The 22951-nt window shown below is 50.0% G+C and overlaps 1 protein-coding gene across 4 annotated transcripts in view; it reads left to right on the top strand.

The window, feature by feature from the left end:
* The window catches only part of CPT1B (carnitine palmitoyltransferase 1B), a 36393-nt gene extending 14542 nt beyond the window's left edge, over nt 1-21851 (top strand). For all 4 annotated transcript variants that reach the window (XM_060279312.1, XM_060279311.1, XM_060279309.1 and 1 more), the window contains 15 exons: nt 21-122; nt 1066-1203; nt 2699-2776; nt 2903-3010; nt 4312-4396; nt 5271-5466; nt 10545-10730; nt 12442-12547; nt 12875-12991; nt 14165-14329; nt 16233-16367; nt 18364-18516; nt 18724-18837; nt 20275-20367; nt 21443-21851. In XM_060279312.1, the coding sequence (XP_060135295.1) occupies nt 21-122; nt 1066-1203; nt 2699-2776; nt 2903-3010; nt 4312-4396; nt 5271-5466; nt 10545-10730; nt 12442-12547; nt 12875-12991; nt 14165-14329; nt 16233-16367; nt 18364-18516; nt 18724-18837; nt 20275-20367; nt 21443-21532 (1866 nt within the window). In that variant the 3' untranslated portion in view covers nt 21533-21851. The remainder of the gene's footprint in view (nt 1-20; nt 123-1065; nt 1204-2698; nt 2777-2902; nt 3011-4311; nt 4397-5270; nt 5467-10544; nt 10731-12441; nt 12548-12874; nt 12992-14164; nt 14330-16232; nt 16368-18363; nt 18517-18723; nt 18838-20274; nt 20368-21442) is intronic.
* Nucleotides 21852-22951: the final 1100 nt, after the last annotated feature.

Below are 22951 nucleotides of genomic sequence, written 5' to 3' on the forward strand. Positions count from 1 at the left end.
GCCTCCTCCTCTCTTGGCAGGGCATGGTGAAGGTGATGTCCGGGTGCAACCCCATGCTGTACAGCTTCCAGACCTCCCTGCCCAAGCTGCCCGTACCCTGCGTGAAGGACACAATCGAGAGGGTAAGAGGGACGGGCAAAGCACTGGGTGCTCAGTGCCCAGACGGGGTGCTCAGTGCCCAGGGAAGAGGGGCTGGGGGTCTGTTCCTCCAAGTCAAGACAGCTTGGGAGAGAGAGATTTTGCTTGAGCCCCAAGGCAGCTCAGACCGGCATCCTCGCTTTGCAGCCGGACTCTGATCTGAGCAGACCACTGGCACATCTAGCCCAGTATTGCCTGCACTGACTGGCAGCAGCTCTTGAGGAGTTTGAGGCAGGGTTCTCTCCCTGCCGTACCTGGAGGTGCTAAGTACTGAATGCAGAACCTTCTGCATGCAAGGCATATATTCTTCCACTGAGCATGTCCTTTCACTATACGAACCACACCATTGGTTCATGCAACCCAGTGCAGTCTGCACAGACTGGCAGCATCCCTCCGGGGTCTCAGGCAGAGAGCCTTTCCCAGCCCTGTTTTTTATTTGGTTGTTTGTTACACTTGTTCCCTTTACCTACCACCTTTCCTCCCTCACAACAACCCTGTGAGGTAGGCTAGGCTGAGAGACGGCGACTTGGCCCTCAAGGTCACACCCAGGGAGCTTCGTGGCCGAATGGGGATTCGAACCCTGGTCTCTGCCAGACCGTATTTTGACACTCTAACTGTTAAGCCACGCTGGAGGTCATAGAATCATTTGTGTTGGAGGGGACACCAAGGGTCATCTAGCCCCACCCCCTGCTGCCCAGGAATCTGTTGCTCGGCGAGGGACTCGAACCCACAACCCTGAGATTAAGAGTCTCATGCTCTACTCTTAGGAATGGAACTGGGGACCTTCTGCAGGCAGAGCAAATGCCAAAGCCCTTTCCAAGCTCGGATCCTGCGTCTCCTCTGTCTTGGGGCAAGGCAACCGGGGGGGGGGGGGTCCCAAGGCCACAGGAATGCTTCCAAGGCTCCCTTGCTTTCCTTCTCCTGCAGTACCTGGAATCTGTCCGCCCCCTGCTGGATACAGACAAGTATGACGACATGGAGGCCTTAGCCCTGGACTTCCAGCTTAGCCTTGCCCCCCGCCTCCAGAAATACCTCATTCTCAAGTCCTGGTGGGCCACCAACTACGTGAGTCTGCTTGCCCCGCCATGGCGCACCCTCCGACCCATGTCAATAGGGGTGGGGGTCTCCACCAGCCTCCCTCCTGCCTCCCTCTTCTCTCCATCCTGAGCACCTACCCCAAATTCTTACCTGGCGTCCCTCCCACCCCACCTGCCGCTTCCTGGGCAAAAGCCTCCCATAAGAGCCTGCTGGATCAAGCCCCTGGGTGCCTGTAGGAAGCTGGGAAGCAGAACACGAGCGCAAGAGCCGTCTCCCCTTCCCATACCCGGCTTGTATGGCTGCCTCCGACTGTGGAGGAGCCCTCTCCTCCTCCATGAACGTATACAACACTCTTTCAAAGCCCGTGGGAGCAAGTTCCATGTCTTAGCTTATCCATATCTGGACCTTAGCATGGCAGGGACTGGGAAGCAAAGAGCCCTCTCTGGGCTCAGAGAGAGAAGATCACTTGTAACCTCTGTAAATAGTAGCTAAAGGTAAAGGTAAAGGGACCCCTGACCATTAGGTCCAGTCGTGACCGACTCTGGGGTTGCGGCGCTCATCTCACTTTACTGGCCGAGGGAGCCGGCGTATAGCTTCCAGGTCATGTGGCCAGCATGACAAAGCCGCTTCTGGCAAACCAGAGCAGCACATGGAAACGCCGTTTACCTTCCCGCTGTAGCGGTTCCTATTTATCTACTTGCATTTTGGCGTGCTTTCGAACTGCTAGGTTGGCAGGAGCTGGGACCAAACAACGGGAGCTCACCCCGTCACAGGGATTCGAGCCGCCGACCTTCTGATCGGCAAGCCCTAGGCTCAGTGGTTTAACCACAGCGCCACTGGGTCCCATCAAATAGTAGCTAGAGTGGTGCAAATTGGTGTTGGTCCAGTAAAGACGACTCTGCCAAACCACTGTTCTCCTGGGGGTGAGCTTAACCGCTTGACTGATCTTCCACAGCAGATACACCCAACACCACCCCAACATTTGTCTAATCCTCTTTTAAAGCCACCTGGGTTGGCTATCTCCCGACACTCAGCTCCGCTGAATGCCCACAACTTCTAGTTTTATGAGAAATGGGGAGGGGGGGCGGCTTTTCCCCCCCCATCCACATTCTCAATGGCGTGCCTAATTATTATTTTTTTTATAAACTTCTATCATGCCCCAATCCCTCGTCTTTTCTCCCAACTGAAAAGTCCCGGGGGCAGAAGGGACCTTGGCAAGGGAGAAGAGGATGCCTTTAAAAGAGGAACAGACAAATTCTTGGAGGACCGAAAGGCTTGTCAGGATGGCTGTGCCCCAGCTTCCGGGATAATGCTTTGGAACGGAAACCACGGGAGGGGAGAATTGTGCTCAGATCCTGCTTGCGGGTTTCCCCATCAGGGGCACCTGGCCGGCCCCTTTGAGAAGGGGATGCTGGCCCTTTGGCCTGATCCTGCAGGCCCTTCCTGTGTTCCTATGTATTGCCACCGCCCTTCCTCTGCCCACCTGGCCGGGCTGCGACAGGTGTTGTTGTGCTTCTGGCAGGTGAGCGACTGGTGGGAGGAGTACATCTACCTCCGAGGAAGAAGCCCCATCATGGTGAACAGCAACTATTACATCATGGTGAGTGGGGGGGTGTTTTGTGGGGTGGGGATTTCTTCCCGCCACCCCCACCCCCCGCTCCTTGCCCCTCCTATGGGCAGGTGTTCCAGTACTAAACCTCCCACCCCACCCTCTTTCCTTGGCCAGGATTTCCTGTATGTGACGCCCACCCACAACCAAGCGGCCCGGGCAGCCAATGCCGTCCACTCCATCATGCTGTACCGACGACGCCTGGAGCACGAGGACCTTCCGCCCGTGAGTCAGGGCCAGGGAAGGGGGTTGGGGGGTTGGGGGGGGGGCTCCCGAAAGAAGGACCGGGGAATTGAGGTCACCCTATTTACGCGAATCCAAGGCGTGCCTCCATTTCCAAAACCTTGAAACCCGAAAGGTATTTGCTGGTGAATGTCAGATCTAACACACACCCTAATTTTCACGACGTAATTTGGCCAAAAAACGGTGAGCGTGAATGTGGTATTTGCTGCGTTTATATTCCACCTTGAGCGCGAGGCGGCCTAATTGGCTCTCCCCGCCTCCTCGTTTAATCCCCCACAACAGCCCTGCGAGGTAGGTCCGGCTGGGACTGGCCTCCAAGGTCACCCAGTGAGCTTCGCTGCCAGGCGTGGGGAGGATTTGAACCCTGGTCTCTCCAGGACTCCAGCCTTCATTTAATCCCCACAACAGGTGGGTTAGGTTGAGGGAAGGCAGTGAGTGGCCCCCACCCCAGGGCACCCAGTGAGCTTCATGGCCAAGTGGGAGGGTCTGAACCCTGGTCTCTCAGAGGGCTCTAATCAGACACTCTAACTCTAAGGATCCGGCCCAATCGCCTTCTAAATCCAGCATGCGGACAGTCCGGGAATCAGCATGTTTTTACATGAGTAGAATGTGTGCTTTTATTTAAAATGCATCTCTAGGTTATTTGTGGGGCATAGGAATTCGTTCATTTCCCCCCAAAAAATATAGTCCGGACCCCCACCAGGTTTGATGGATAGTGGACCGGCCCCCTGCTGATAAAGTTTGCTGACCTCTGCTCTAACCACTGCACTCCACTCCCTCTGCCTGCCTGCCTGCAAGACATGCCCCTGATTCACAGGCTCTCCAGACGGAAGACAGGCTAACTCTTGCCAGGCTGGAGGGTTCTGCCTGAGGATCCCAAGAGAAGTTAAAATAATTTTTATACCACGTCATGACATTTCTCAAGGTGGAAGTTCCCCTCATATATTTATGCCCCCTCCTTCTTTCCTCAAAGTTGCTCAAGGTGGAGTTCATCGTTCTCCCCATTTTATACCCCAACAACAACCCTTTGAGGTAGGCTACGCTGAGAGGCCATGGCCAACCCCCAAGGTCAACCAATGAGTTTCATGGCCGAGTGGGGGATTTGAACTCTGGTCTCTCCCAAGTCCTAGCCCGTAGTTTTTAATTTTTTTTTTTAAAGATGTGATGTTAACTTTCGGCTCATGTTATTACCATTAGCAATCTTGCCAGCAGCCGGACCGGAAACTGGTTTACCTCCTAAGCAGGTAACGCTCCTTCTCCTCCCTGCCTGCTTCTACCCCCAGGTGATGGCGCTCGGCTTGGTCCCCATGTGTTCCTACCAGATGGAGAGAATGTTCAACACGACCCGCATCCCTGGAGAGGAGGCAGGTGGGTGGCCTTTACGCTGGCACGAAGCAGGTGACATGGCAGAGCGGGGGCAGGTGCCCTCTGCCAGCTCACCGGTGTGATGCACTGAAATTCCTCAGGCGCGGTGCAGAAAAACAGCCTTGTGGCCCTTTCCACCTGGCCCTTGGGACTCTCTGCAGGCCCTGCCCACTCTCCCAGGAGTGCCAGCTTGGTCCCGCAACCATGGGAGGCTCGCAGCTGCAGCCGCGAGCAGAGGATCCTGGCACCATCCGTACGGTGCTGGAGCAGCGCCGCTCAGCTTGGGAGTCGCGGGGGGGGCGCGCTGAGTGTCACCCCCCTCCAGGGTGGCACCCGGGTCGGCCCGCCCCCATCACACCCCCTTGCTACGCCAGTGGACGGACGTTCAGCTTCCAAAACATTTGCAAACCGGAATGCTCAGGTTTGCGATGTTCGACTAAGGCGTTGAACAGCCTTTAACAAAGGTGTCATATGGGGTTGAAGACACTCGAACTCAGGACGCAAGGGAGAAAGATGCTAAGAGGAAGGCACGCTTGGCAAATCCACACCGTGGTCAACTCCCGCCCAGAAGCCAATGTCCCCACTGTGGAAGGAGGTGCGGATCCAGAATTAGCCTCCACAGTCACTTACGGACTCATTGTTAAAACCGTGTTTATGGAAGGCAATCTTACTCAGCTACGAGCTATTGAAGAAGAAGAAGAAGAAGAAGAAGAAGAAGAAGAAGAAGAAGAAGAAGAAGAAGAAGAAGAAGAAGAAGAAGAAGAAGAAGAAGAAGTGGAAGATCACTGTATTTAAATTGTAAAACAGAAAATTTAATTTAAAAATTCTATACGACGAAGGACTGCTTTCATCCTGGCTCTCCTCTCCCGCCCCCTAGACTCCCTCCTGCACCTGTCGGACAGCAGGCACCTGGCCGTCTTCCACAAAGGCCGCTTCTACAAGCTGTGGCTCTACCAGGCCGGGAAGCTGCTCTCCCCCTGCGACCTGGAGATGCAGTTCCAGCGCATCCTGGATGACCCTTCGCCCCCCGATCCCAGCGAGGTGCGGCTGGCCGCTCTCACCGCCGGGGAACGGTAAGCGCTGTGGCCGGAGGAGGAGGAGGAGGGGCGGGAGGGCTCTCCTGCGTCAGGTCCACCCAGCTCAGCAGGTGAGGCCCCTCCGCTCCCGCAATAGAATTTATTTTATTTTATTTTTATTATCTCAGGAGATAAATGCTTGTTTTTTTTTTAAAAAAAATAGATTTTATTAATTTCTTTCTTTAACAAGATAGACAGACAACATACGGTATATACATAAATTTCTGTGTGTAGATTTTTACATTAGGGAAACTTCTATAAGGCCACCTGTCATAAGACGACGAAGAAGATTTAAAATTGAGATACAGTAGCAAGAATAGAAGGTTTTTAGGAACACGTGTGAAAAAGTGTTAAGGTTATTATTTTAAAAAAGCAATACCCCCCATTAATTCTGACCTATGGAATAATAATAATAATAATAATAATAATAATAATAATAATAATAATTATATAACATATTTCATAAATAAATATATAGAATTACCAGCATCATTAAATGATATGTTATTAATAACGTTAATAATAAGATTTGTTATTGCCGTTTTAACTTTTTGAAAGTTTTAAATTGTCGTTATTAGTTTTTCTTTTTCCTTTTTTGTGTTGTTGTTGTTTAGTCATTTAGTTGTGTCCGACTCTTCGTGACCCCATGGACCATAGCACACCAGGCACTCCTGTCTTGTACTGCCCCCCGCAGTTTGGTCAAACTCATGTTGGTAGCTTCGAGAACACTGTCCAACCATCTCGTCCTCTGTTGTCCCCTTCTCCTTGTGCCCTCCATCTTTCCCAACATCAGGGTCTTTTCCAGGGTGTCTTCTCATGAGGTGGCCAAAGTATTGGAGCCTCAGCTTCAGGATCTGTCCTTCCAGTGAGCAATCAGGGCCGATTTCCTTTAGAATGGATAGGTTTGATCTTCTTGCTGTCCATGGGACTCTCAAGAGTCTCCTCCAGCACCATAATTCAAAAGCATCAATTCTTCGGCGATCAGCCTTCTTTATGGTCCAGCTCTCACTTCCATACATCACTACTGGGAAAACCATAGCTTTAACTATACGGACCTTTGTCGGCAAGGTGATGTCTCTGCTTTTTAAGATGCTGTCTAGGTTTGTCATTGCTTTTCTCCCAAGAAGCAGGCGTCTTTTAATTTCGTGACTGCTGTCACCATCTGCAGTGATCAAGGAGCCCAAGAAGGTAAAATCTCTCACTGCCTCCATTTCTTCCCCTTCTATTTGCCAGGAGGTGATGGGACCAGTGGCCATGATCTTGGTTTTTTTGATGTTGAGCTTCAGACCATATTTTGCGCTCTCCTCTTTCACCCTCATTAAAAGGTTCTTTAATTCCTCCTCGCTTTCTGCCATCAAGGTTGTGTCATCTGCATATCTGAGGTTGTTGATATTTCTTCCGGCAATCTTAATTCCGGCTTGGGATTCATCTAGTCCAGCCTTTCGCATGATGAATTCTGCATATAAGTTAAATAAGCAGGGAGACAATATACAACCTTGTCGTACTCCTTTCCCAATTTTGAACCACTCAGTTGTTCCATATCCAGTTCTAACTGTAGCTTCTTGTCCCACATAGAGATTTCTCAGGAGACAGATGAGGTGATCAGGCACTCCCATTTCTTTAAGAACTTGCCATAGTTTGCTGTGGTCGACACAGTCAAAGGCTTTTGCATAGTCAATGAAGCAGAAGTAGACGTTTTTCTGGAACTCTCTAGCTTTCTCCATAATCCAGCGCATGTTTGCTATTTGGTCTCTGGTTCCTCTGCCCTTTCGAAATCCAGCTTGCACTTCTGGGAGTTCTCGGTCCACATACTGCCTAAGCCTGCCTTGTAGAATTTTAAGCATAACCTTGCTAGCGTGTGAAATGAGCGCAATTGTGCGGTAGTTGGAGCATTCTTTGGCACTGCCCTTCTTTGGAATTGGGATGTAGACTGATCTTCTCCAATCCTCTGGCCATTGCTGAGTTTTCCAAACTTGCTGGCATATTGGGTGTAGCACCTTAACAGCATCATCTTTTAAAATTTTAAATAGTTCAGCTGGAATATCATCACTTCCACTGGCCTTGTTATTAGCAGTGCTTTCTAAGGCCCATTTGACTTCACTCTCCAAGATGTCTGGCTCAAGGTCAGCAACCACACTATCTGGGGTGTATGAAACCTCCATGTCTTTCTGGTATAATTCCTCTGTGTATTCTTGCCACCTCTTCTTGATGTCTTCTGCTTCTGTTAGGTCCTTACCACTTTTGTCCTTGATTATGGTAATCTTTGTACGAAATGTTCCTTTCATATCTCCAATTTTCTTGAACAGATCTCTGGTTTTCCCCATTCTATTGTTTTCCTCTATTTTTTTGCATTGCTCATTTAAGAAGACCCTCTTGTCTCTCCTTGCTGTTTTTTGGAAATCTGCATTCAGTTTCCTGTATCTTTCCCTATCTCCCTTGCATTTTGCTTGCCTCCTCTCCTCCGCTATTTGTAAGGCCTCGTTGGACAGCCATTTTGCTTTCTTGCATTTCCTTTTCCTTGGGATGGTTTTCGTTGCTGCCTCCTGTATAATGTTACGAGCCTCCATCCATAGTTCTTCAGGCACTCTGTCCACCAAATCTAAATCCTTAAACCTGTTCCTCACTTCCACTGTGTATTCATAAGGGATTTGATTCAGATTGTATCTTACTGGCCCAGTGGTTTTTCCTACTTTCTTCAGTTTAAGCTGGAATTTTGCTATAAGAAGCTGATGATCTGAGTTACAGTCAGCTCCAGGTCTTGTTTTTGCTGACTGTATAGAGCTTCTCCATCTTTGGCTGCAGAGAATATAATCAATCTGATTTCGATGCTGCCCATTTGGTGATATCCATGTGTAGAGTCGTCTCTTGTGTTGTTGGAAGAGAGTGTTTGTGATGACCAGCTTGTTCTCTTGACAGAACTCTATTAGCCTTTGCCCTGCTTCATTTTGAACTCCAAGGCCAAACTTGCCAGTTGTTCCTTTTATCTCTTGATTCCCTACTTTAGCATTCCAATCCCCTGTAATGAGAAGAACATCCTTCTTTGGTGTCATTTCTAGAAGGTGTTGTAGGTCTTCATAGAATTGGTCAATTTCACTTTCTTCAGCTCCGGTAGTTGGTGCATAAACTTGGATTACTGTGATGTTAAAAGGTCTGCCTTGGATTCGTATCGAGATCATTCTGTCATTTTTGAGATTGCATCCCATTACAGCTTTTGCCACTCTTTTGTTGACTATGAGGGCCACTCCATTTCTACTACGGGATTCTTGCCCACAGTAGTAGATATGATAGTCACCCGAACTGAATTCGCCCATTCCCTTCCATTTTAGTTCACTGATGCCCAGGATGTCGATATTTATTCTTGTCATCTCATTTTTGACCACATCCAGCTTACCTCCACTCATGGTTCTTACATTCCAGGTTCCTATGCAATATTTTTCTTTACAGCATCGGACTTTCCTTTCGCTTCCAGGCATATCCGCAACTGAGCGTCCTTTCGGCTTTGGCCCAGCCGCTTCATCAGCTCTGAATCTACTTGTACTTGTCCTCCGCTCTTCCTCAGTAGCATGTTGGACGCCTTCCGACCTGAGGGGCTCATCTTCCAGCGTCATAACTTTTATATGCCTGTTGTCTTTGTCCATGGAGTTTTCTTGGCAGGGATACTGGAGTGGCTTGCCAGTTCCTTCTCCAGGTGGATCACGTTTAGTCAAAACTCTCCACTATGACCTGTCCATCTTGGGTGGCCCTGCATGGCATAGCTCATAGCTTCTCTGAGTTATTCAAGCCCCTTCGCCACGACAAGGCATTGATCCATGAAGGATCATCAATTTAAAAAAATAGATTTTATTAATTTCTTTCTTTAAAAACATAGACAGACAACATATATACATACGTTTTTGTGTGTAGATTTTTACATTAGGGAAACTTCTATAAGGCCACCTGTCAATACCCCCCCATTAATTCTGACCTATGGAATAATAATAATTATAATAATTATATAACATATTTCATAAATAAATATATAGAATTACCAGCATCATTAAATGATATGTTATTAATAACGTTAATAATAAGATTTGTTATTGCCGTTTTAACTTTTTGAAAGCTTTAAATTGTCGTTATTAGTTTTTCTTTTTCCTTTTTTGTGGTGTTGTTGTTGTTGTTGTTTAGTCATTTAGTTGTGTCCGACTCTTCGTGACCCCATGGACCATAGCACGCCAGGCACTGCCTCCCACAGTTTGGTCAAACTCATGTTCATAGCTTCGAGAACACTGTCCAACCATCTCGTCCTCTGTCGTCCCCTTCTCCTAGTGCCCTCAATCTTTCCCAACATCAGGGTCTTTTCCAAGGATTCTTCTCTTCTCATGAGGTGGCCAAAGTATTGGAGCATCAGCTTCAGGATCTGTCCTTCCAGTGAGCACTCAGGGCTGATTTCCTTAAGAATGGATAGGTTTGATCTTCTTGCAGTCCATGGGACTCTCAAGAGTCTCCTCCAGCACCATAATTCAAAAGCATCAATTCTTCGGTGATCAGCCTTCTTTATGGTCCAGCTCTCACTTCCATACATCACTACTGGGAAAACCATAGCTTTAACTATATGGACCTTTGTCGGCAAGGTGATGTCTCTGCTTTTTAAGATGCTGTCTAGGTTTGTCATTGCTTTTCTCCCAAGAAGCAGGCGTCTTTTAATTTCGTGACTGCTGTCACCATCTGCAGTGATCAAGGAGCCCAAGAAAGTAAAATCTCTCACTGCCTCCATTTCTTCCCCTTCTATTTGACACACACACACACACACACGAGGCACAGCACAAAATGCTTGTTCAGCCACACCGTGATAAATCCCAGCCAAATCCCCTCTTTTAAGGTTGCTCCTACCAAAATCAAACTATCCAGTCGTGATAACAAAGCGGTGTAAAATAATAGGATCGGCTTAAGTGGCAAATAAAACACACCTGAGATGAGTGAAGCAGAACGGCAGATCTGATGGTTTGCAGGGGAGCCTAGCCTGCTATTCCCCAGACGGAGGAGCCTCTTTTGGGATGACTTGACTCCTCTCCTCTTCCTTTTGGGGCTTCCAGGGGTCCGTGGGCCGAAGCCCGGAAAAAATACTTTGGCCGAGGGAAGAACAAGGCCTCCTTGGACTGCATCGAGAGAGCCGCCTTCTTCCTGACCCTGGACGAGGATGAGCAAGGCTTCTCCCGAGACCACGAGGACAGTCTGGATCTTTACTCCAAGAGCCTCCTGCACGGGCGATGCTATGACAGGTAAGGGGTCTCTCTCTCTCTCTCTCTCTCTCTCTCTCTCTCTCTCTCTCTCTGCCCACCTGTGCAGCCGGACCTCCCTTCCAGGCACCACCACTGTGGTCCTCACTAGGGCTGGGCTGTGATGTTTCGTGCCCGTCAGTACCCTCAACCTCTTCCCCTATAGCACCGCCAGCTCTCCCTCCGGAGGCTGCTGGGGCTGCTTGCGTTACCCGGGGAAGGGTCTGGCTATACCTCTATGGCTCGAACAGGGGTTTTAAAACACTTCTTTAACCGGTATCGCTGCCACCACCCGGGGGGGGGGTCCACTTACAGACCTCCGGGACAAAGAATACACGTTCTGCCTGGTAGGGGCAAAGCAGCCTAGGACTGGGTTTAGCAATGCGACCAGGAAGGACCAAAATCCACAAGAAATCTCTCTTAACTATTTATTATAAAATAGCATAACCAAATAACATGCAACAGTTCTCAAATAAAGGGAATACAAAGATAAAACAAAAAAAGCATAGCTAACTTACAAGTACAAACTTAGAATAAGATTGATCCAAGACTGCATCTCTCCATCCCGGCAAATTGCAGTCAAGAGCCATTAGCAGACCTCAGTCTCCCCCGGCTCTTTGAAGACGAACAGGACAGCAGTACCTTGCTGGGTCATTTTGCAAGACAACAGCCAAAGACAAAAGACAAAAGAGACTCATCTCTAACAGACTTAAATCCCCACAACCCTTGAGGTGTTCCACGTGGGCTTATGGCTCATTATCCAATCTACGTTAGAGTTGAGGTTTGAATAATCCAATCAGAGAACCTACAACCGTTAGTCTTGTCAATCAAATAGAGGCTACACAGATGTCTTGTGTTTACCCATTAATCAACCTACAGGGCAATTAACGCCTTCAGTTCTCAGAACACACCGGACAGAGTTTCCTCCCTAATTTCTTATCGCACAGGAATGGGAGATTTCACAGCTGCAAGGTTACACGGGATCAAAAGAGTCAGAAATCTTTCTCTTAGAGTTCAGAAGTTTACTTTCCCAGGCCGTTCTCCCTCTCAATGGCCAAAGTCCCGTGAATCTTTGCAGTTCCCAAAATGCTCTGCACCTAAATCCATGACATGGGCGGCATCTGATTTTCAACATCAACATATAATTTTTTCCCCTTAAAAAACAAATAAAATAAAACCTACATACAGCAACAGTGTTTTGTGTTGTGTAGGCTCCTAGGATGTAAGTTATGGGCCCCACCTGCTCCCTGAAATATCTCTGGTTTGCTCCTTTCTGTATATAGGGTGCCTACATTCTGCTCTTTATAATTATTTGCATCACATATTTACACCTATTATTGTTTCATGTTATAGCAAGTTCCTAGAGACTGGATGAGTCCTTGTAAATTGTGTTTCTAAACTTTTGTTATTGCCAAACGCCATTGTGCTTGCATTATTAAGTTTGTTATGAATAAAAAAATTATGTTAAGTTAGAGCTTAAGAATTATTTCACTATTAATATACTTCTTAATTGTACTTCAGTTCAACAGTTGCTTTGATAAAATACGTATTTTGTGATATGCATCTATTTAACACAAAAAACAGCAACCATTTGTTGTTGACAGCTGGACATATGAAGGGCCCCATTACCCTCAGTCGCTTAGGGCCTCATCCAACCTCAATCCGGCTCTGCTTGTAGCTCCCGTTCTGATGCGGGTCGTCGTTCTCTCTGCAGGTGGTTTGACAAGTCCTTCACGCTGGTGGTGTATCGCAACGGCAAGCTGGGTGCCAACGCCGAGCACTCGTGGGCCGACGCGCCCATCATGGGGCACCTCTGGGAGGTGAGAGGCAGGAAGGGAGGGGTCCCTCCTTTTACACCCCCATGCAAACAACTGTGAGAGAGGGTTGCTGCGTTGCAGGGGGTTGAGCTGGATGACCCTCGGGTGCCCCTTCCAGTTCTGTGATTCTATAGCAGGCACCCCCAAACTCAGCTCTCCAGATGTTTTGGGACTACAACTCCCATCATCCCTAGCTAGCAGGACCAGTGGTCAGGGATGATAGGAAGTGTAGTCCCAAAACATCTGGAGGGCCGAGTTTGGGGGTGCCTGTTCTATAGGAACTTCTCCCCTCCCCCCCCCAGCCCTCATCCCTTCTGCCTTCTTCCCCAGTTCATGCTGGCCACAGACCAGTTCCAGCTGGGGTACTGCAGCAGCGGACATTGCCATGGGGTACCCAACACGGACATCCCTGTGCCGCAGCGCTTGACGTGGGACATTTCTGAGGAGGTAGGTTTTGTCGACATTTTCACCCTTCCCGACTGATATTTTGAGAAGGGGGGCGGCGGAAACTGCTCTTCTGTTCTTCCCTTCCTGACTCAGTGTGGGTTTCGCTTTTTATCTTTGTAGAGATAAGAAGGCTGAGTGAGAACTGTAACACTCATGCAAGCCTGTAGAATAGATTCTGTAGTACGAAGTAAAAAAGGCAAAGGGACCCCTGACCGTTAGGTCCAGTCGCAGATGACTCTGGGGTTTCGGCGCTCATCTCGCGTTATTGGCCGAGGGAGCCGGCGTACAGCTTCCAGGTCATGTGGCTAGCATGACTAAGCCGCTTCTGGCGAACCAGAGCAGCGCACGGAAACGTTGTTTACCTTCCCACTGGAGTGGTACCTATTTATCTACTTGCACTTTGACGTGTTTTCGAACTGCTAGGTTGGCAGGAGCAGGGACCGAGCAACGGGAGCTCATCCCATCATGGGGAGTCGAACCGCCGACCTTCTGATCAGCAAGCCCTAGGCTCAGTGGTTTAGACCACAGCGCCACCCACGTCCCTGTAGTATGAAGTAAAAGGTAAAGGGGCCTCTGACCATCAGGTCCAGTCGTGTCCAGTGCAAGTAGATAAATAGGGACCGCTCCGGCGGGAAGGTAAACGGAGTTTCCGTGCGCTGCTCTGGTTCACCAGAAGCAGCTTTGTCATGCTGGCCACATGATCCGGAAGCTGTCTGTGGACAAATGCCAGCTCCCTCGGCCTATAGAGCGAGATGAGCGCCGCAACCCCAGAGTATGAAGTAGCTGTTAGTAATGAAATGAGGAATGCTTTTAAACCTCCACAACTTGCTTCCGCGTTAATCTCTGCCGCTGCTGAATTTGGTGCTCACAAGGAGCAGTTGTGAGTCCAGGCTATCAGGTCACGCTGAAGGTGCTCCAGTCGCCTAGCCCAGGCCCAGGGGCTTCAGATGTGGGGCAGAACCTGGCGTATACCCACAGGCTTTGCATCTCCACTTTTTGCTCCGGCGGAGCGCCAGGCGCCGTGCACGGAGCATCTGCAGAACGGCCACGGTCCATGCTGCTCTCAGGCTCCCAACCGAGAGGTGCTGCGCCCCCTTCTCGCCCTCGAGAGCGTGGGGCAGGGTGGGGGGCTTCCCTCCGGGCTCTCACCCCCACCCCTGTTTCTTCCTGCAGTGCAGCAAGGCCATCGAGCTTTCGTACCGCGTGGCCAGGACCCTGGCGGACGACGTGGATTTCCACTCCTTCTGCTTCACGGACTTTGGCAAAGGGCGCATCAAGAAGTGCCGGACCAGCCCGGACAGCTTCATTCAGATCGCCCTGCAGCTGGCGCACTTCCGGGTAAGCCCCACCCCCACCCCAATGAACGGCGGCAGGTGGGGGCGGAGGCAAGGGCGTGCAGGGTGTGGAGCTTACCTTTGCACAACTGGCCACATGCAAAAGCAGGGGTTTCTCTTTTTTTTTTAAAAAAAAATATTTTTTATTAAAGATTTCTTGAATTACAAAGGTCTGTGTAGCGTCACTCATATTTTTAACATGCATCATTTTTGCAAATCAGTTTCATTTGTTAAGACACTACGAAGAAAGAAGGAAAACAAGGTAGATAGGGGGTGGGAGGGTGGGTGGGGGTGAGAGTAGGTGACGGTGTTTCTGTTTTGCTTAATATATGTAGGGCTTGATGTCAGCTTTGTTTCTGTTGGTACTCCTTTATTTGCTTGTGTTCTTTTGATGGTGAGAGAGATTTGGGTTGGCAGCAGGGGTTTCTTCGCGGCTGCAGCGCGCAAACTAGGGTGAATAAAAATGAATGATTTTTTAAAATTTCAATCGGATTTTTAAAATCTAAACCAGATGGTTTTTAAAATTTCAATCAGATGATTTTTAAATTTTAAATCAGATATTTTTAAAATTTCAATCAGATTTTTACATTTTAAATCAGATATTTTTAAAATTTCAATCAGATGATTGTTAAATTTAAATCAGATTTTTAAAACAAAATGTTTTTGTAGGAAAAAACCTTTCTAAAGATTTTCTGTTTAAGTTATCGTATTTTTCCTTGTATTGGACAAGGCTTTATGACACAAAAATAATGTGGCACAAACCCCTCTCTATCCCCCCTGGGCTATTCAGCCATGACCCCTGCATTGCACAGGGTTTGTTCAGCTAACTACCGTAGCTTTGGATTTTGAAGAAATGTGCAACTTATTGTTACCGCGTTGAATTTTATTGTTGTTCTCCCTTAGTGGGCTGTGGAAACTGCTATTCTGAATAATGCTTTTTATAGAATCGTGTGAGGGATGAGTTTGTGGAATGGAGGGGTATGGTATTCCTCCCCCCAAAAATATATTGGGGGGTTTGACCGCTAGCCTAGTGGAAGCTCTTCCTGTCTACAGCTGGGTGCCCTTTCTTTAAGTGGCAGGGGGGCGCACAAAGCCTTGAGAAGGGGCTTAGGAGAAGATGGGGGTCTGATGTGCCCTTGGAAAGTTGGGGGCATGGGAGCAGTGCTAGATTTAAACAAGCTATAGCTTAGGAAAAATTAAAGTGGGGGGAATACTGGGTGTACATTTCCAAAATACAGTGGTGCCTCGACTTACGAATTTAATCCATTCCGAGGGCACCTTCGTAGGTCGACAAATTCGTAAGTCGAAAAGCGCCATTGGGAACGTGATTTCCCATAGGAATGCATTGGAAACGGGGGAAAATCGTAAGTCGGGAAAACGCTATCTAAAACCACCGCGGTTTCCGTTCGGATGTTGAAAAAATCGTAAGCGCGTGGCCGTTTGCCCCATTCGTAAGTCGAACAATTTGGTTGTCGAGTCGTTCGTAAGTCGAGGTACCACTGTATAAGATAAAAAACAAATAAAGGGAAACCTACCTACAGCAACCGTGTTTTGTGTTGTGTAGGCTCCTATAATGTAAGTCATGGGCCTCACCTGCTCCCTAAAATATCCCTGGTTTGCTCATTTCTATTTATAGGGTGCCTACATTCTACATGGACTGGTTGCAGGGCAAAATGTGCAAATGGCTTGAGATACCTATTAGGTCCATAAATTACCATATAGCATATATTAAAGACAAAAAAACAGCGACCATTTGTTGTTGACAAAGGACAGCTGGACATAGAAAGGGCCCCATTACCTCCAGTAGCTGAGGGTCTCATCGAACCAAAATCCGGCTCTGATGGGGGCCGTCCGGTGGGCTTCGTCTCCTGACCCCCAGCCCACGTCCTCACTGCCTCTTCTTCCAGGACAAGGGCCGCTTCTGTCTCACCTACGAGTCCTCCATGACGCGGCTCTTCAGGGAAGGGAGGACGGAGACGGTTCGATCCTGCACCAGCGAGTCCACGGCCTTTGTGCGCAGCATGTGCAACGCAAAGTGCAGTGTGAGTTTCATCATTGCAAGGCTCTCCCTGAGCCCCTTCAACCCTCATCCTTTGCAGACCCCTTCCCTCCTGCCTGTCAGACGCCCCTTTGCACATTCTCTCCCTCCCTCCCACTCTCTCCGTTATATATTGTTATGCAGTGGTCCCTTGCTTCTCAAACTTAATCCGGCCCGGAAGTCCGTTCCAAAAGCAAAGCGTTCCGAAACCAAGGCTCGCTTTCCCATAGAAAGTAATGCAAAATGGATTAATCTCTTCCAGATTTTTAAGAACAACACCTAAAACAGCAATTCAACATGAATTTTACTATCTAACGAGACCATTGACCCATAAAATGAAAGCAAAAAACGAACTACTGCAGTTGCACAATCAATCAGTCAGCAGCTGAACTGGGTTCCACACACACAAATAAATGTAAAACAAATAGCAAAAACACACAGAGCTTAGCATAACACTCAAAACGGAAGTGTGGCAATCAAAGAGGTAGACTATCACTCAAATTGGAAGCGTAACGCTCAAAACGGAGCACGTTCAGCTTCCGAAAAATGTTTGCAAACCGGAACACTTACTTCCAGGTTTGCAGTGTTTGGGTTCCGAGTTGTTTGAGGCGTTTGAGAACCAAGGTACCACTGTATATATACTGTAACAATATATATACAGTGCTCCCTCGGTTGCCGAATGTAATCCATTCTGGAAGACCGTCCGACTTCCAAAACGTTCGACAACCGAGGCGCAATGGGCAGCCAGCAGGTTCCATTGGGGAAATGGAGAAACGCACCTCGATTTCCGAGGCGCGTTTGAAAGTGGAAGCATCCGCATCTGGATTTTTGGCATTCGGGTTCTGAATCGCTCGGCTTCCAAGATGCTCGAAAACTGAGGTTCCACTGTGCTGTTCTTTTGGGGGGGGCGGGGGAGAGGAGGCTGATGCCGAGACCATTCTTATTCCAGGATCCAGCAAGGGTTGAATTCTAAGCAGGGATTCCAATTCCTGCAATAGCCAGGCTAGGTTCCTGGTGAGGTGCTATGCCATTAAGATAACAAAGGAACTGGCTCAGTGCCAGAGGTAAAAAAAATTAGAGGGGTGCCTCCACCCCTTAACTCATGGGCAGTTCGGAATGAGTGATTATAAAGATACCACAGTCTGCACCGCCCCTCGTTCCAAAAGAAACATGTGCTCTGGGGAAGCACCAGGACCTCTCTGGAATCTTGCACTGGGGGCAGGAGGGGGGCAGGGATTGCAACAATATCTCACAGGGCAGAAAAATCCTTCCGGGGCCCACAGCATGGGTGGTAGGGTGCCCCACACCAGTGAACTACCCCAAGATCTGCAAAGGAAGGGAGGTAGACTTATATAGGGCTGCCATATGTTCGGATTTTCCTGGACATGTCTGGGATTCCAATGATGGAATTAGTGTCTTGGGGGGGGGGATCTTGGAATATTGGCAAAATGTCCAGAATTTTGAAATTTCCCCAAAGAAAGCTCAACAGCTTTTTGTGTCCGGATTTTTACTTCTTGAAATATGGCAACACTATTAAATTGTTATTGTTGTTGTTGAATAACAACAACAACAACAACAACAACAACAATCAATAAATAAATGTATTGTTGTTGTTATTATTACTATTATTGTGTGATATTTACAACACAGTCAAACCAACAGCCATGTTTGCTAGATAGGCACCAGGAGAATACAGTCTGCCTCAAAGCATCCTTGATTACTTAAACTAAAAGGCTAAAACTAGCCTATCAAAGCTCCCCCTCTAAGCTGCAAAGGGATGCACTGCCGAACTCACAGATGTGAGGAAGGAAAGGTAATACCTACGGTAATCAATACCTCCTCTGTGGGCATCCCTACAAATAATGTGTGAAAATTTATCTGTATAGTCCTCCAGAAAAATCATAACGTTGATGTTCCCGAGTTCTGGTGTTACGAGAGAGGGATGAAAAACCTTTTTCTTCCACCCACTTTCTCCCTGATTTTACGATTCCCCCTTGCAGCCGGCCGAGTCCCTGCGGCTGTTCAAGGTGGCGGCTGAGAAGCACCAGAACATGTACCGCTTGGCCATGACGGGGTCTGGCATCGACAGGCACCTCTTCTGCCTCTACGTTGTCTCTCGCTACCTGGGGGTAGACTCTCCCTTCCTCGCCAAGGTGACGCAGCTCGGGGCTTTTGAGACCCTCCCCACCCAGCTGGACTAGGCAGGTTGAGCCCCAGTGAGCAGCCCGGGGCTCCCTGCGGCTAGCATCCTGCAACTTCTTGCATGTCCAGCGAAGGCAGTTGACCCAGGAGCTTTTGAAGGGACGTGGGTGGGGGTGGGGGTACCGCCACTCACTCTGTCCCTGCCCTGCCACCCGTAGGTGCTGTCTGAGCCCTGGCGCCTCTCCACCAGCCAGACCCCCCAGCAGCAGATCAAAATGTTCGACCTGGAAACCAATCCGGACCACATCTCCTCAGGAGGGGGCTTTGGCCCAGTGAGTAGTTTGTGTGTGAAAGACTGGGGGAGAATGGGAAAAGGCTTTCGGGGTACCCCAGGGTGGGTGGAGGGGAGCGGGGGGCAATGGAGGTATTTAAAAGGAAGAGCCGACATAGCTCAAACATCTGCTTGGAATGTAGAAGGTTCCAGGTTGACTCCTTGGCATTCCCAGGTACGACTGGGAAACCTGGGATGCCCATTTCTGGGGGGCGGGGCAGGCAGGTGTGGGGGACTCCCTGGTCCTGAATGGAGCAACTGTGCCCCTGAAGGACCAGGTGCGCAGCCTGGGGGTCATTTTGGACTCACAGCTGTCCATGGAGGCACAGGTCCATTCTGTGTCCAGGACAGCTGTCTACCAGCTCCATCGGAGACCCTCCCTGCCTGTGGACTGTTTCGCCAGAGTGGTGCACGATCTGGTTATCTCCCGCTTGGACTACTGCAATGCGCTCTACGTGGGGCAACCTTTGAAGGTGACCCAGAAATTACAACTAATCCAGAATGCGGCAGCTAGTCTATTGAGTGGGAGTGGCCGCTGAGACCATATAACACCAGTCCTGAAAGACCTACATTGGCTCCTAGTATGTTTCCAAGCACAATTCAAAGTGTGGGGGCTGACCTTTAAAGCCCTAAACCAGGGGTCAGCAACCTAAGGCCCATGGGCTGCTGGAAGCGGCCCACAGAGGTCGTTTGACCAGCCCACGGGCCTCCCCCGAACTGAGCCGCCCCGCTCACGTGCTGTGCTAAACCAATGCAGCGCGGCACGGGGACTCGCTTCCATGGTGCCGGAAACCGTGCATGCGCAGACGCAGAAAATCATGGGCGCAGAAAAGCTGCTCTCTCTGGCCCACGGAGGGATCTCCATGGGACTGATCCGGCCCAGGCAAGATAAACCTTGCTGACCCTTGCCCTAAACGGCCTCTGCCCAATATACTCAAAGGAGCGTCTCTCCACCCCCATCGTTCAGCCTGGACAGCGAGGTCCAGCTCCGAGGGCCTTCTGGCAGTTTCCTCCCTGCGAGAAGTGAGGTTACAGGGAACCAGGCAGAGGGCCTTCTCAGTGGTGGCACCTGCCCTGTGGAATGCCCTTCCCATCAGATGTCAAGGAAATAAACAACTATCTGACTTTTAGAAGACATCTGAAGGCAGCCCTGTTTAGGGAAGCTTTTAATGTTTGATGTTTTATTATATTTTTATGCATGTTGGAAGCAACCCAGTCAGATGGGTGGGGTACAAATAATAAAGTTATTGTTTCTGCTGCTGCTGTTGTTGTTGATAGACTCCAGGAAGCTGGCGTTGAGATGCAGGTGGCCTCTGACACCTGCTGGTTCCACTAGCCCCTTCTGCCCCTCTGTGTTTACTGCGCTTTCTCTCTGGTGCAGAACTGGCCACCCCACTTCTGCTGTGGGCCTAAGCGCCTCTCCCTCTGCTCCCTGCAGGTGGCTGACGACGGTTATGGCGTCTCCTACATCATTGCTGGAGAGAACCTGATCACTTTCCACGTCTCCAGCAAGTTCTCCAGCCCTGAGACGGTGAGCAGGCATGGGGAGGGAGGGAGGGAGGGTCTGCAGGGTTGGGGTCTCCTGGGGGCTATGGGGATGAGGCCCGTTTGGGAAAGTGCTTTGAGCATCCCTTTGCTGGCCAGGATGGGCGCTTCTCACCCTTTGTCATACAAAGAGCCTGCTGGATTCGGCCAATGGCCCATTTAGTCCGGCATCCTGTTCTCATAGTGGAAACCTGCAAGCAGGATTCGAACGCAAGAGGACTCTCCCCTCCTTTGGTTATTTCAGAAGCGTTGCTGATACAGAGCATAGCCTTATGATCCTCCATGACTTTGTCTAATCCTCTTTTAAAGCCATCCAACTCGGGGGGAGGGGGGAAGGCACCGCTGTTTCCTGCAGCAGTGAGTTCCATAGTTAATGTGCGGCATGAAGAAGTTGTTTTATCCATCCTGAATCTACCAGCATTCAGCTTCACTGAACTTTCACATGGGAGAAAAACTCTTTCTCTGTGCCAAACATCCTATATAATAAAGTCCCTGTGTCTCTGCGTCCAGTATTCCCTGTGTCCCTGGGTTTGCGCTAATGCACATGTGCCCCACGGACACAGGGACTGGAGGAAGAGGCGGGACGTACACACACACGCGTTCTCTCCCCCCCTCAACCCTCTGCCTCCTGTTCCCCTGTGACGGCGGACCAAGATGGCGGCATCGGGCTCTGGGGCCGCGGCGGCGGGAGCCCGGGCCGCAGCCCCGGAGCCCAATGCCACCATCTTGGTCCACCGCCTCCTCCTCCTGACAACCCTACCTGGCCCGTGGGAGGAGCGGCGGGGCCGCGGCCTTCCCTCCCTCTCTGCACTCGGCCGCGGGACACGACGGGAGAGCGCTTTGTTTAATTGCGTTCCCGGCACGACCCGCGGCCGAGTGCAGAAAGGGAGGGAAGGCCGCGGCCCCGTCGCACCTCTAGTGCCCGTTTTCTTAACGGGCTGAATGAGACTAGTAATCCCATAATCTTCTATCATGTCGCCTCTCGCTTGCTAAAGTCCCACCCCCTTGGTCATTTTGACTGCCCTTTCCCGAACCTTTCCCAACTCTCTTTCCTTCCCCAGGACTCCAAGCGCTTTGGGAAGAACATCCACCGGGCCATGCTGGACATTGCAGCCCTGTTTGAAATGCCGGCCAAGAAAGCGGCCGACTGAGCTTGGACTGGGCTTCCGATGGCGGTGACGCCTCTGTCCTGAGCCCACTCTGACCGGAGCCACAAGGAACACACACACACACACACACCCGGCCAACTGGCTGCAGAGCTGGCTCCTTCCTGGCAAGCGGAAAGCAAGAGGGTCCTTCTGGGCCCCACTGCCAGCTGCTGCCCCCAGGCCTCTCTGCCCGGAGGAGGCACCCCACAGAAGGACCCCAGAGGCTGGCGGGAGATGGGTAAGAGGGTGGGGCAAGGTGTATTTACGATGTCACTCATAAAGGAGGAACACTTTTGGCTGTGGGTGCGTGGCGGTGAGCCTGTTTTTTAAGCTGCTCTGCTGGAGGTGTCTCTTAAGAGGGAACGGGGGGGATGGGGGGGCAGAGGAAAGGGGGCACACATCTGCAAGCTGCTCTGGGTGTCTGGGGGAGGTTATTCTTCATCTCTCCCTTCTGGCTTCTGCCTTCGCTGGGCTCTTGGAGAGGGGGCAGCAAGGAGGGCCAGGGGGTGCCCCATGCAGCTGAGATATGGTTACCTGATGCAGAAGAGGGGAGAGCCTGGAGCAAGGGGGCGGGTGGGCAGGAGCTGGGTGCTCCTCCTCAGCTTCTTTCTTGGGCTGTGTGTGCATTCCCAGGGCCCATCCCTCTCCAGCCCCAGCCAAGGCCCAAAGAATGGATCTTCCCCTGAAAAATCGCAGGCTTGCTCCAGGTGTTGGTCAGGAGTCCTGGACTCCTTGCTATGTAGCTGCTGGGGTGGAACAGGGGCATAGGGAACCACCTTGCATTGGGGGCTCACCTGCACTTCCGTTTCCCCGGGGGAAACTTCCCAACTTTGCCACTGAATTGGAGCAAGCGACCACCAGGGTTTCCGCAGATTGACATTTGTCTGATATAAAAGGATGTCATATAGAGGAGGGTGAAATGTTGTTTTCTGCTGCTCCAGAGAAGCGGACACGGAGCAATGGATTCAAACTACAAGAAAGAAGATTCCACCTAAACATTAGGAAGAACTTTCTGACAGTAAGAGCTGTTCGGCAGTGGAATTTGCTGCCAAGGAGTGTGGTGGAGTCTCCTTCTTTGGAGGTCTTTAAGCAGAGGCTTGACAGCCATATGTCAAAAATGCTTTGATGGTGTTTCCTGCTTGGCAGGGGGTTGGACTGGATGGCCCTTGGGGTCTCTTCCAACTCTACGATTCTATGATTCTATGAGTTCCAAAGAGTTGGTTTTCCAGGGGATAGTCCACTCGGATAGGAAAGGCAGACAATCCGTGGGGCCAGTGCTTTCTAGGCACAGGGCAATTGGACGTGTGGCAGAGCCCCTCTGTCGGACCAGTGCTCTTTCTTGCTCAGTATTGCGACACAAGTCGGGTGCCAACCCCACACTCCTACCTGTCAAGTTGCTGTCAGAGAAATAAGGGACCGGGC

The sequence above is a fragment of the Zootoca vivipara genome, chromosome 10 (genome assembly GCF_963506605.1).
Source record: "Zootoca vivipara chromosome 10, rZooViv1.1, whole genome shotgun sequence".
Taxonomy (NCBI): Eukaryota; Metazoa; Chordata; class Lepidosauria; order Squamata; family Lacertidae; genus Zootoca; species Zootoca vivipara.